The following is a 13,070-nucleotide window of genomic DNA, read 5'->3' on the forward strand; positions in this document are numbered from 1 at the left end:
TTTATCTTCACTAATGGCTTTTGAGCTTCCTTCTAAACTGTTTAACACAGGAGAATAGAGGTTTAAATTAGCTTCTGCAGCCTGACAGTTACTCTTTAATGCTGAACCTTGCTAGAACTGCTAGGACTTGAAAGCATTTCAGCTGGGGATAGTTCTTTCTCCTTGGACAACTCTCATGACATTTTTCTACACAAAAGACATCCGTATGGGCACCCAGATGGAGGATGCAAGGTCTTTTGCACACCTGGCCATCTCCACCTGAGGGACTCTGACGCTGGCTGTTTTCTATTGCAGGACAAAGTGAACTTCGCAGCCAGTAATCAAAGTGTACGCCCTTCTTCCAACACAGAGTACTAAAAGCTTTTGTATTTGGGTAAACTTATGCCGGGCAGCACAGTAGCGTAGTGGTTAGCACCCTCACCTTTCAGCGCTGGATCTCTAGCTCAAATCCCAGCCAGAGAGGGCTATCTGCACAAAGTATGTATGTTCTCCCTGTATCTGTGTGGGTTTCTTCAAGGCATTCCGGTTTCCTCCCACATCCCCAAAACATACAGATAAGTTTATTGTTTCCCCCATAAATTGACCCTAGACTACAATACATACGCAATACATACATAGACATGACTACTGTGAGCCCCTCTGAGGGACAGTTAAGAGACCAGACAATACATACTCTGTACAGCGCTGCAGAAGATGTCAGCGCTATATAACTACTAAATTATAATAATTACAGCACAGAACCGAAAATGAAAGCTTCTCTCCCTGTTTGCAACCACTTTAAACGGAGTCTGAAGCAAGTTTAAAAACAAAAAAAAAACCCAGATAATCACCTAAGGAGAGGAAAGGCTCTGGGTCCTATAGAGCCTTTCCATTCCTCCTACAGTGCCTGCATATCAGCGCTGGATCCCCCATTACGCAGCTGTGGGTGGCTTTGGCAATCTACGGGAGCCGAGTTGCAGACTGCTAATGGGGGATCCAGCACCGGAACGAAAGCACCGTAGGAGAAACTGGAAGGCTATAAGCAGTGTTCCCTAACCCTGTCCTCAAGGCCCATCAACAGTGCATGTTTTGTTAAAATCCACAAAGGTAGATAATCAGCTCTGCTGAGACTCTAATTACCCCACCTGTGCATGTTTGTGGTTTTCTGCAAAACATGTTCTGTTGGTGGGCCTTGAGGACAGGGTTGGGGAACTATAGGACCCAGAGCCTTCCCTCTCCTTAGGTGAGTATCTGCAGTGTTCTCCCCAGAAATTTTTTTCCAGCCGGGTGGCATGAAAAAGTAGCTGGGTGGGGCGAGATGAGAATGCAGGGCCAGTGCTTCTGTGAGCAACTCTGCTTACAGAATAGGAGGAGGTGAGCCAAGGACAGCCGGGTGGTCACCAAAACTAGCCGGGTGGAGATCCCGGCTAAAAGAGCCTGGGGAGAACACTGATCTGGTTTGTTTTTTTTATACTCGCTTCAGACTTACTATAACTCGTATACTGTCCTTGACTTGTAATTTCTATACTGTCAGTCATTGTATTGTATTTGAGTCCATTAAACAACTGCCTAGTCAAATTACTGTAAGTGCAAGCTTCAGAGGCATATCTAGGTAAAATAGCGCCTATGGCAAACATTGAAATTTGCCCCATGGGGGGGAGGGGGGGCACCAAATATTTTAACGTGTATTTGAAGTAAAGTATGGCAATGCATCCCCCTAATAACAGGCAGCTTGTCCCACCAAAAGATGTAACCTGGCAGCAGAGTATCCCCCAGATAAAAACTAGAATCTGTATGGAGAACACAAAGGATGCTACAGAGCAGCACCCCAGTAAGAGGCGCCCATGGCACATTCCATATCTGCACCCCTATAGATACGCCTCTGGCAAGCTTATTTGGCCAAATAAAACTATTCTGATCTTGATATCTGACAAAATCCTGTCGGATATGTTCTGAGGGTCAGTGCACGGCAACAGTGGGGGCCAGAAGGATGTGGGAAGCCTCTGCAGGATCCTGAGGCTTCCCTCTTCTGATGCAACTATCAGTTTTTTTACTTTTTCTCGCCACAGGTACACTACAATTTATTTTATGGTGAGAGGAAATCAAATACCAGAACAAATCATACTTGCTATTATTTCATCTACATCTAAGGTCGCATTCACAGTGGGATGTTGCGGTTTAATGCGACATTAAAGTCGCAACATGTCTACGTTAAGGGGTACCACAACGACAGTCACCAGATCTCAACCCAATAGAGCATCTTTGGGATGTGATGGAACGGGAGCTGCGTGCCCTGGATGTGCATCCCACAAATCTCCATCAACTGCAAGATGATATCCTATCAATATGGGCCAACATTTCTAAAGAATGCTTTCAGCACCTTGTTGAATCAATGCCACGTAGAATTAAAGGGAACCTAAACTGAGAAGTATATGGATTTTTCCTTTAAAAATAATACCAGTTGCCTGACATCCCTGTTGATCCTGTGCCTCTAATACTTTTAGCCACAGCCCCTGAACAGGCATGCAGATCAGGTGCTCTGACTGAAGTCAGTCTGGATTAGCTGCATGCTTGTTTCAGGTGTGTGATTCAGCCACTACTGCAGCAAAACAGATCATCAGTAGTGCCAAGCAACTGGTATTGTTTAAAGGATACCCGAACTGAATTGTGACATAATGAGATAGACATGTATATGTACAGGGCCTAGCACACAAATAACTATGATGTGATCCTTTTTTTCTTTCTCTGCCTGAAAGAGTTAAATATCAGGTATGTAAGTGGCTGACTTAGTCCTGACTCCGACAGGAAGTGACTACAGTGTGACCCTCACTGATAAGAAAATACCCTTTTTTACCTCTTTCTTGCGCTCAGAAGCCATTTTCTGCTGGGAAAGTGTTTTATAGTTGGAATTTCTTATCAGTGAGGGTCACAAAGTAGTCACTTCCTGTCTGAGTCAGGACTGAGTCAGCCACTTGCATACCTTCTATTTAACTCTTTCAGGCAGAGTAAGGAAAAAAAGGAACACAGCATAGTTATTTGTGTACTAGGAACTGTACATACACATGTCTATCTCATTATGTCACATTTCAGTTCGGGTATCCTTTAAAAGGAAACATCCATATCCCTCTCAGTTAAGGTTCCCTATAAAGGGACACCGAGCTCTCGAAAAAAACTAATTTTGTACTCACCTGGGGCTTTCTGCAGCCCACCGTAGGTCGGGAGGTCCCACGGCGGCATCCTGGCTCTTCTTCTAGGCCTTCGTCCAGAAATGGCTGACCGGCAGCTCCCGGCGACACTGGACCCGAGTATAGGGCTCCTTCTTCGTCACCGCTGTCGTCACACGCCGGCCGCCTTGCGTCATCACGGCTACCGATTATACCGTGCATGCGCCGTACTGTCACGCCGGCCGCCGTGATGACGCGAAGCGGCCCGCGTAGTGACGTCAGACGTGACGTATGCGGGAGAGGAGCCCAGGCCCAGTGTCGCCGGGAGCCGCTGGTCAGCCATTGCTGGACGAAGGCCTAGGAGAAGAGCCGGATGTACATCGTGGGACCTCCCGACCTGCACTGGGCTGCAGAAAGCCCCAGGTAAGTTCAAATTTTGATTTGAATCAGAGATCGGAGTCCCTTTAAGGCAGCTCTGAAGGCGAAAGGGGGTCAAACGCCGTATTACTATGGTGTTCCTAATAATCCTTTAGGTGAGTGCATATAACGATGTCATATTCCTCAGTGCTTTACAGAGGATATAGTCTTGTTACTAACTGTCCTTCAGAGAAGCTTACAATGTAATCCCTACCATAGTCAAACGTCCATCATAGTCAAGGGCCAATTTAGAGGAAAGCATTTTATTATATGTTTTTGAGATGTGGGAGGAAACCGGGGTGTCTGGAGGAAACCTACACAGAGACAGGGAGAACATACAAACTCCATGCAGGTAGTGGCCTGACCTTACCCGGGGAACCCATCATTGGAAGGCAAGAATGATATTCACATCGCCACTGTGATGCCCATGTTTGCCCCCTAAAATGTTTTTTTTTACTTCCTCCTTTTAGCTTATTAGGTGATGGCCGCCTCTCCCCCATCTTTCCAACCGCCCTGGTGTTCGGAGATCCTCTTCAGGAGGCTCCCAGAATCGCAAAGACAGAAAAATCACGAGTTTTGCATTTTCAATGGTGGTAGCCTGAATTTGATACAGCAACCCAATTATCAAAAATTTGAATCAGTGGGTGATGTTTAGCTAGGTAATGGTATATTTATAAATTAAAATAGTGTTGGTGCAATATATTCAATGCTGTTTTTTACTTCTGTGCTTTTCGTACTGAAAAATGCAATGGTAATCACTAAGCCCGATTCTCAATTCAGGAATCAGAATTGCAGCAATACTGCAGTGTGAAACAGCCCATAGTGAGACACTGTACTGGTGCTTTGCAGGTGACTGGCAAGTGCAACGCATTTGCTCCCAGTGAACATCTCATGTAAATAATGAAATATGCATAGATGAATTGTATAGCCACAATGCTGCTTTGAATTCACTATGCAGCATTTTAATTGATACTGTCATATACCTTATACAGCGTTGCTCTATTATTCAGACCTCCAACACCTAGACTAGGGTTCTTGACAGACAACTGCTAGGATCTGCCATTGCCTTCTATTTTGAAATTGCAATTAATAATATACTTTCCAGTTTAGTACAAAGAAAGTACGTGAACACCACGACACCGTCATAAATTTCCTGCAAAATAAATACAACCTTCCTAATAATTACGTCTATATGTAATATATCCTATTTCTTCTAGCCTTTCCAGCAGTCTGGAATACTGTATACGAGGAAACCCATGCACATGTCCCTGATGACTGAGCAGCAGTGCTGCACACAAATGCACGTTCTCCCTCCACTCTATTGTGTGCTGATAAAAATGCTGCAGAGGCAGGCCCCGCCCCTCGCTCTATCTCCGGCTCCGGATTGGCAGGCAGAGAGGGCGCGGACTTGAAGAGACAGGATAGAGGCGGTCCAGAGAGAAAGGGCAGTGACAGCACGCAAGGGATGGGCTGTAGGGGCGTGACGTCACGAGGGACAGGGAAAAATTGACAGAGGGGAGGAACCTCGTCCACGGAAAGCAGAATCAAAACAACGAGACACGCCTTCTAATCCTGGCTGCAGATCCAGCCGCCCCATGTCTGCGGGCACGGGGCATAGAGCATGCTAGCGGCGATCTGACGTGTGCCTGATAGGTACTCAGCTACGCTTCTTCCCAGTACGCCAAACCTGCCATCCGGGCACCATGGAGGCCGTCGGAACGAGTAGTTGAAAGCAGGCTGTAAAGAACGGATAGCTGGATGCGCAATGCCTAACGTGAAGAATAGCAAGGGCAAGAAGAACAAGCGCGCTAACAGCAGCGGAGATGAGCAGGAAAATGGAGCCATGGCAGCTGCAGCAGGAGGCATGCCATTAGCCACAGCGGGAGCCGCAGCTGCATCTTCCACTGTGCTGCCTGCAGCCTCGGCGCCAGCGCCAGTTGCGGCAGCAGCAGCAGCGGCCGCACCTTCCAGTGACAACAGGAATGGTAAGAGCGGGGCTGGCAGCGGCCGTGTGACCTTCTGTGGCTGCCTGTCTCACCTGTCACTGCGAGTGACAAGGCGTGACACTGTGCTGTAGGGGACTTTCTGTATTGTGTGTACTGTATGGGGACTTTCTGTATTGTGTGTACAGTATGGGGACTTTCTGTATTCTGCAGACACTACTATTCTTCCTGGCCCGGGTACCTGCTGCTGCTACTGTACTGTCGGGGACCCTATTAGGGATCAGAGCTGTCAATCAGCGTTCAGCTCTCAAGGTGTACATTCAGCAGGACTTACAATAGCATGGAAAGTTATTAACCATGACATAAACAGAGCATCTTGAAAAGCGTATTCCTAGATCCATTTTATTACAAATCTTACTTATTGGCCTTGTTCAGTAATGCACTTGCATTATTGTTTTTACTGATTTTACATCTTTTAAGATGCCAACCCTAGTATACACAATATAAGCTAGTCTGTGCTTTTATACTGTTCCCTGTTCTTCTTACCACTTTGTAAGGACCAAGTTACAGACTGCTACAAAGGCAAGTTGTTAGGTGTAGTGATGGAAAAACAAACAAAAATGCCAAAATTGTCAGAATTTGCAACCTCCGCCTTTCCTTACATTAATCTTCCATCCCTTCTGCCTAAATCTTAGTACACATGCTAGATAAAACTTGGTTGAGGTGGCCAATAACAATTGCCTCTGCCGAGAATCCAGCATGTGTATGGCGGCCAGCGATTTGTCCATCCTGGTGGATCACTTTTGCAGAGAGCATTGTTTTCCCCTCTTTAAAGTGTAACTGAGAGGGGGGGGGGGGGGGTGGATTATGCATACCTGAGCCTTTCTCCAGCCCCCTTAAGGCCTTGTTCACATTATAAATCGCCAGCGATTTATCGAGGTTTTTTTTTTTTTTTTTTTTTTTAAGCACTTTTCCCTGCTCTTTTTTCTAAACACTTTTGCTGAGCTATTCGTTTTTTTTTCAGGGCTGTGGAGTCGGGGCAATTTTGGGTGCCTGGAGTCGGAGTCGGGAAAAAATGCATCGACTCCGACTCCTAATGAATTTAAACTGTAATTAAAATAGAAAATATGATAAAATGTTCTATTTCTCAGATAATAGTCATCATAAATAATTTATACATACAGTAATAGCTGTGCTTAGTCCACAAAAATGAAATAAACCAATCAAAATTAGTTACTTGTGCTGCTTCAATAAAGCAGTCCCCATATTTTTAAAGTCAAATAAACACATCTGATTGTGACTGTATATATGAAGTGTACACAGGAAGCTTATATATATATATATATATATATATATATATATATATATATATATATATATATATATATATATATATATATATATATATATATATATATATATATATATATATATATATATATATATACACAAAATAACATCTATGCTGTAAGTATAAAGCCTGATGGGTAGCCGTGTCACTAATAGAGATGGTCAATGAGTTGGAAATAATTATGCGTTGATTCTGATTTATGCAAATGTCTATTTGCTCATGAATTCAAATAATTTGATATGTTGTTAAAATATGGTTTAGTGACTATGAATTAAGTGGTACCTGAGAAGGATGAAAAGAAAAGTTTTATACATACCTGGGGCTTCTTCCAGACCCCTTTAGACGAATCAGTCACTTGCTGTCCACCTCCACCCCTGGATCTTCTGCTATGAGTCCTGGTAATTCAGCCAGTCAGCGCAGTCCGGCCGCATGCCGCTTCCACAGCCAGGAGCGTTCTGCACCTGTGCAACAGTCCTGCGCAGGTGTAGTATGCTCCCGGTGGCGGAGTGTGTGCATGCACACTACGCCAGTCTGGCTCAAGCACCTGGACTCATAGCAGAAGATCCAGGTGGCAGAGGACAGCGAGGGACTGATTCGCCCGCCGGAAGGGGGCTGGAGGAAGCCCCAGGTATGTATAAAACTTTAATTTCATCTGTCGCAGGTTTACTTAGTTATACAGTAGTACTATATTCTACATATGCACTCTCCACAGAGCTGCAGGGAATCCACTGAGAATGTTGTGCACGTTGAACACAGAGGTGTTGTCTATCACCCATAAACCTGGTTCAGATTGTGCATGAAGAATGTGTAATAGAGGAAGAATCTCCTTATTCCCCTGCAGAGTACCTGCACATCGCTCTTACATGTACCCACAGTTACATTGCCTAGGGCCTGATAGATGTTCTTTGTTCCGGCCTGTACCTTTTTACAAGTACTCTTACCAAAGGACTAGTTTTAGTCTGACTAAAGTGAATAAATATGGCAGTCTACATATCCTTCTCACTTCAGTTGTCTTTTAAAATGTCTAAGCATTGGCAGTTAAGAGACGAATTTCATGTTACATACTTTCAATCAACAAGATTGTAATATGCAAATTAGGAGTCGAGGAGTCGGTGGAATCCTAAACTGAGGAGTTGGATTCGGTGGATTTTTGTACCGACTCCACAGCCCTGTTTTTTTTCACTTCCTGACGTAGGTCAGGAAGTGAACTCTTTAACCTAGAAATGAATAAGTACAATGTATTTATTCATAAAAGCATTCAGGAAATCGCTATCCAAAGCGCTTTTTTAAGCGCTTTGTGATTGCCCTATACCTTCCATTGAGCCAAAGTGCTCTGCACTAGTCTGTGGGACCTAAACAACCAGGACACAGCCAGCGAGACCAGTTAAGCAATTTGCCAGTGCAAGTAGGAAAAAATGGCGGCTGCCATATGAATCAAAAGTAGAACTTTTATTGTACCTATTATCAGGGCTGTGGAGTCAGAGTCGTGGAGTCGGGCAATTTTGGGTGCCTGGAGTCGGAGTCGGGAAAAAATGCTCCGACTCCGACTCCTAATGAATTTGTAACTGTAATTAAAATAGAAAATATGATAAAATGTTCTATTTCTCAGATAATAGTCATTAACCACTTCCGGATTCTCGGTGCGTATATATACGCCCCTGAATCCTGAAGTTTATTCCATGGAAACACGAGCGGCCGTTCCATGTCAGTTCACGGAGGGTGTCTCCGTGAACACCCTGCGAGCCGATCGGCGGCTCGCAGGGTAAATGTAAACACACGGGGAAGATCTTACCCGGTGTTTACATGTATACGGCGCTGCTGCGCAGCAGCGCCGTAGAGGAGATCGGCGATCCCCGGCCTCTGATTGGCCGGGGATCACCGGCATCTGATAGGCTGAAGCCTATCCCATCAGGCGCAGGACGGAAATCCGTCCTGCGCCGCTCACAGGGGGAGGGAGAGGGAGGGAAGGAGGCCAGAAAGCGCTGCGGAGGGGGGCTTTGAAGAGCCCCCCCCGCAAGCGCAAGCAGCCGGCGGCGATCAGACCCCCCCAGCAGGACATCCCCCTAGTGGGGAAAAAAGGGGGGAAGTCTGATCGGCCTGGCTGCTAGCTGATCGGTGCTGCGGGCTGGAGAGCCCACGCAGCACCGATCAGCACAAAATGTCTTGGTATAGAAGTGGTTAAAAATAATGTGTATATATATACAGTAATAGCTGTGCTTAGTCCACAAAAATGAAATCAACCAATCAAAATTAGTTACTTGTGCTGCTTCAATAAAGCAGTCCCCGTATTTTTAAGGTCAGATATACACATCTGATTGTGACTGTATATATGATGTGTACACAGGAATCTCTTATATATGTTACGGCCAGAACCCGAAGTTTGGCCAGAACTAGAAGTGGCCGGCCACTTCGGGTTCTGGCCGGCCAATGTGCGAACTGGCCGCTGCGCTGCGGCCAATGCGAGAAATGCAACAATTCCTGTAAGGTTAATGTTATGTTGTAGCCGCAGCGCAGCGGGCAAATGTATCACATCTTACTTTATTCAATGAAATGAAGCCGCCCGGCTTTTTCCTCTGTCTCTCTCTCCTCCTCCCGCCTCTCTCTCCTCCTCCCCCCGCCTCTCTCGCTCTCCTATGGGCAGCCGGGCGGGGACACGCGTGTCCCCTCCAGAGTCGTTCGTCGCGGCAGGGAATCCTGCCGTTCTTGCAGAGCGGGTGCTGGCAGAAGCAATGTCTGCAGCCTCCCCGCTCTGCTCTCCTGCCGCGAGGAACAACTCCCGGGTACACGCGTGTCCCCTCCGGCTGGCCATAAGAGAAGGGGAGAGAGAGGCGGGGGGGGGAGAGAGAGGCGGGGGGAGGAGAGAGAGAGGCAGAGAAAAAGCCGGGCGGCTTAATTTCATTGAATAAAGTAAGATGTGATACATTTGCCCGCTGCGCTGCGGCCACAACATAACATTAACCTTACAGGAATTGTTGCATTTCTCGCATTGGCCGCAGCGCAGCGGCCAGTTCGCACATTGGCCGGCCAGAACCCGAAGTGGCCGGCCACTTCTAGTTCTGGCCAAACTTCGGGTTCTGGCCGTAACATATATACTAAATAACATCTATGCTGTAAGAATAAAGCCTGATGTGTAGCCGTGTCACTAATAGAGATGGTCAATGAAATGGAAATAATTCTGCACTGATGCTGATTTATGCAAATGTATGCACTCCCTTTGCTGATGAAATAATTTGATATGATGTTAAAATTTTGGTTTGGTGACTACAAATTAAAGGCTACTTGAGACGGATGAAAAGTAAAGTTTTATACATACCTGGGGCTTCCTCCAGCCCCCTTCAGGCTAATCAGTCCCTCGCTGTCCTCCACCACCCAGATCTTCTGCTATGAGTCCTGGTAATTCAGCCAGTCAGCGCTGTCTGGCCGCATGCCGTTCCCACAGCCAGGAACATTCTGCACCTGCGCAATAGTGCTGCACAGGCGGCGGAGTGTGTGCATGCGCACTACGCCCGACTGGCTCAAGTACCTGGACTCATAGCAGAAGATCCAGGTGGTGGAGGAGGACAACGAGGGACTGATTATCCTGAAGGGGGCTGGAGGAAGCCCCAGGTATGTATAAAACTTTAATTTCATCTGTCGCAGGTTTACTTAGTTATACAGTAGTACTATATTCTACATATGCACTCTCCACAGAGCTGCAGGGAATCCACTGAGAATGTTGTGCACGTTGAACACAGAGGTGTTGTCTATCACCCATAAACCTGGTTCAGATTGTGCATGAAGAATGTGTAATAGAGGAAGAATCTCCTTATTCCCCTGCAGAGTACCTGCACATCGCTCTTACATGTACCCACAGTTACATTGCCTAGGGCCTGATAGATGTTCTTTGTTCCGGCCTGTACCTTTTTACAAGTACTCTTACCAAAGGACTAGTTTTAGTCTGACTAAAGTGAATAAATATGGCAGTCTACATATCCTTCTCACTTCAGTTGTCTTTTAAAATGTCTAAGCATTGGCAGTTAAGAGACGAATTTCATGTTACATACTTTCAATCAACAAGATTGTAATATGCAAATTAGAGGAGTCGAGGAGTCGGTGGAATCCTAAACTGAGGAGTTGGATTCGGTGGATTTTTGTACCGACTCCACAGCCCTGTTTTTTTTCACTTCCTGACGTAGGTCAGGAAGTGAACTCTTTAACCTAGAAATGAATAAGTACAATGTATTTATTCATAAAAGCATTCAGGAAATCGCTATCCAAAGCGCTTTTTTAAGCGCTTTGTGATTGCCCTATACCTTCCATTGAGCCAAAGTGCTCTGCACTAGTCTGTGGGACCTAAACAACCAGGACACAGCCAGCGAGAGCAGTTAAGCAATTTGCCAGTGCAAGTAGGAAAAAATGGCGGCTGCCATATGAATCAAAAGTAGAACTTTTATTGTACCTATTATCAGGGCTGTGGAGTCAGAGTCGTGGAGTCGGGCAATTTTGGGTGCCTGGAGTCGGAGTCGGGAAAAAATGCTCCGACTCCGACTCCTAATGAATTTGTAACTGTAATTAAAATAGAAAATATGATAAAATGTTCTATTTCTCAGATAATAGTCATTAACCACTTCCGGATTCTCGGTGCGTATATATACGCCCCTGAATCCTGAAGTTTATTCCATGGAAACACGAGCGGCCGTTCCATGTCAGTTCACGGAGGGTGTCTCCGTGAACACCCTGCGAGCCGATCGGCGGCTCGCAGGGTAAATGTAAACACACGGGGAAGATCTTACCCGGTGTTTACATGTATACGGCGCTGCTGCGCAGCAGCGCCGTAGAGGAGATCGGCGATCCCCGGCCTCTGATTGGCCGGGGATCACCGGCATCTGATAGGCTGAAGCCTATCCCATCAGGCGCAGGACAGAAATCCGTCCTGCGCCGCTCACAGGGGGAGGGAGAGGGAGGGAAGGAGGCCAGAAAGCGCTGCGGAGGGGGGCTTTGAAGAGCCCCCCCCGCAAGCGCAAGCAGCCGGCGGCGATCAGACCCCCCCAGCAGGACATCCCCCTAGTGGGGAAAAAAGGGGGGAAGTCTGATCGGCCTGGCTGCTAGCTGATCGGTGCTGCGGGCTGGAGAGCCCACGCAGCACCGATCAGCACAAAATGTCTTGGTATAGAAGTGGTTAAAAATAATGTGTATATATATATATATACAGTAATAGCTGTGCTTAGTCCACAAAAATGAAATCAACCAATCAAAATTAGTTACTTGTGCTGCTTCAATAAAGCAGTCCCCGTATTTTTAAGGTCAGATATACACATCTGATTGTGACTGTATATATGATGTGTACACAGGAATCTCTTATATATGTTACGGCCAGAACCCGAAGTTTGGCCAGAACTAGAAGTGGCCGGCCACTTCGGGTTCTGGCCGGCCAATGTGCGAACTGGCCGCTGCGCTGCGGCCAATGCGAGAAATGCAACAATTCCTGTAAGGTTAATGTTATGTTGTAGCCGCAGCGCAGCGGGCAAATGTATCACATCTTACTTTATTCAATGAAATGAAGCCGCCCGGCTTTTTCCTCTGTCTCTCTCTCCTCCTCCCGCCTCTCTCTCCTCCTCCCCCCGCCTCTCTCGCTCTCCTATGGGCAGCCGGGCGGGGACACGCGTGTCCCCTCCAGAGTCGTTCGTCGCGGCAGGGAATCCTGCCGTTCTTGCAGAGCGGGTGCTGGCAGAAGCAATGTCTGCAGCCTCCCCGCTCTGCTCTCCTGCCGCGAGGAACGACTCCCGGGGACACGCGTGTCCCCTCCGGCTGGCCATAAGAGAAGGGGAGAGAGAGGCGGGGGGGGGGGGAGAGAGAGGCGGGGGGAGGAGAGAGAGAGGCAGAGAAAAAGCCGGGCGGCTTAATTTCATTGAATAAAGTAAGATGTGATACATTTGCCCGCTGCGCTGCGGCCACAACATAACATTAACCTTACAGGAATTGTTGCATTTCTCGCATTGGCCGCAGCGCAGCGGCCAGTTCGCACATTGGCCGGCCAGAACCCGAAGTGGCCGGCCACTTCTAGTTCTGGCCAAACTTCGGGTTCTGGCCGTAACATATATACTAATTAACATCTATGCTGTAAGAATAAAGCCTGATGTGTAGCCGTGTCACTAATAGAGATGGTCAATGAAATGGAAATAATTCTGCACTGATGCTGATTTATGCAAATGTATGCACTCCCTTTGCTGATGAAAT

At 46.8% G+C, this 13,070-nt stretch overlaps 1 protein-coding gene across 2 annotated transcripts in view; it reads left to right on the forward strand.

The window, feature by feature from the left end:
* Positions 1-5,043: 5,043 nt before the first annotated feature.
* Positions 5,044-13,070, forward strand: part of HECA (hdc homolog, cell cycle regulator) — a 34,585-nt gene continuing 26,558 nt past the window's right edge. Inside the window, exon 1 of one of the 2 annotated variants that reach the window (XM_068279500.1) lies at positions 5,044-5,545. In XM_068279500.1, coding sequence (XP_068135601.1) covers positions 5,326-5,545 — 220 coding nt within the window. In that variant the 5' untranslated portion in view covers positions 5,044-5,325. The remainder of the gene's footprint in view (positions 5,546-13,070) is intronic. The other variant, XM_068279499.1, reaches the window with a different exon arrangement.

The sequence above is a fragment of the Hyperolius riggenbachi genome, chromosome 4 (genome assembly GCF_040937935.1).
Source record: "Hyperolius riggenbachi isolate aHypRig1 chromosome 4, aHypRig1.pri, whole genome shotgun sequence".
Classification (NCBI taxonomy): domain Eukaryota; kingdom Metazoa; phylum Chordata; class Amphibia; order Anura; family Hyperoliidae; genus Hyperolius; species Hyperolius riggenbachi.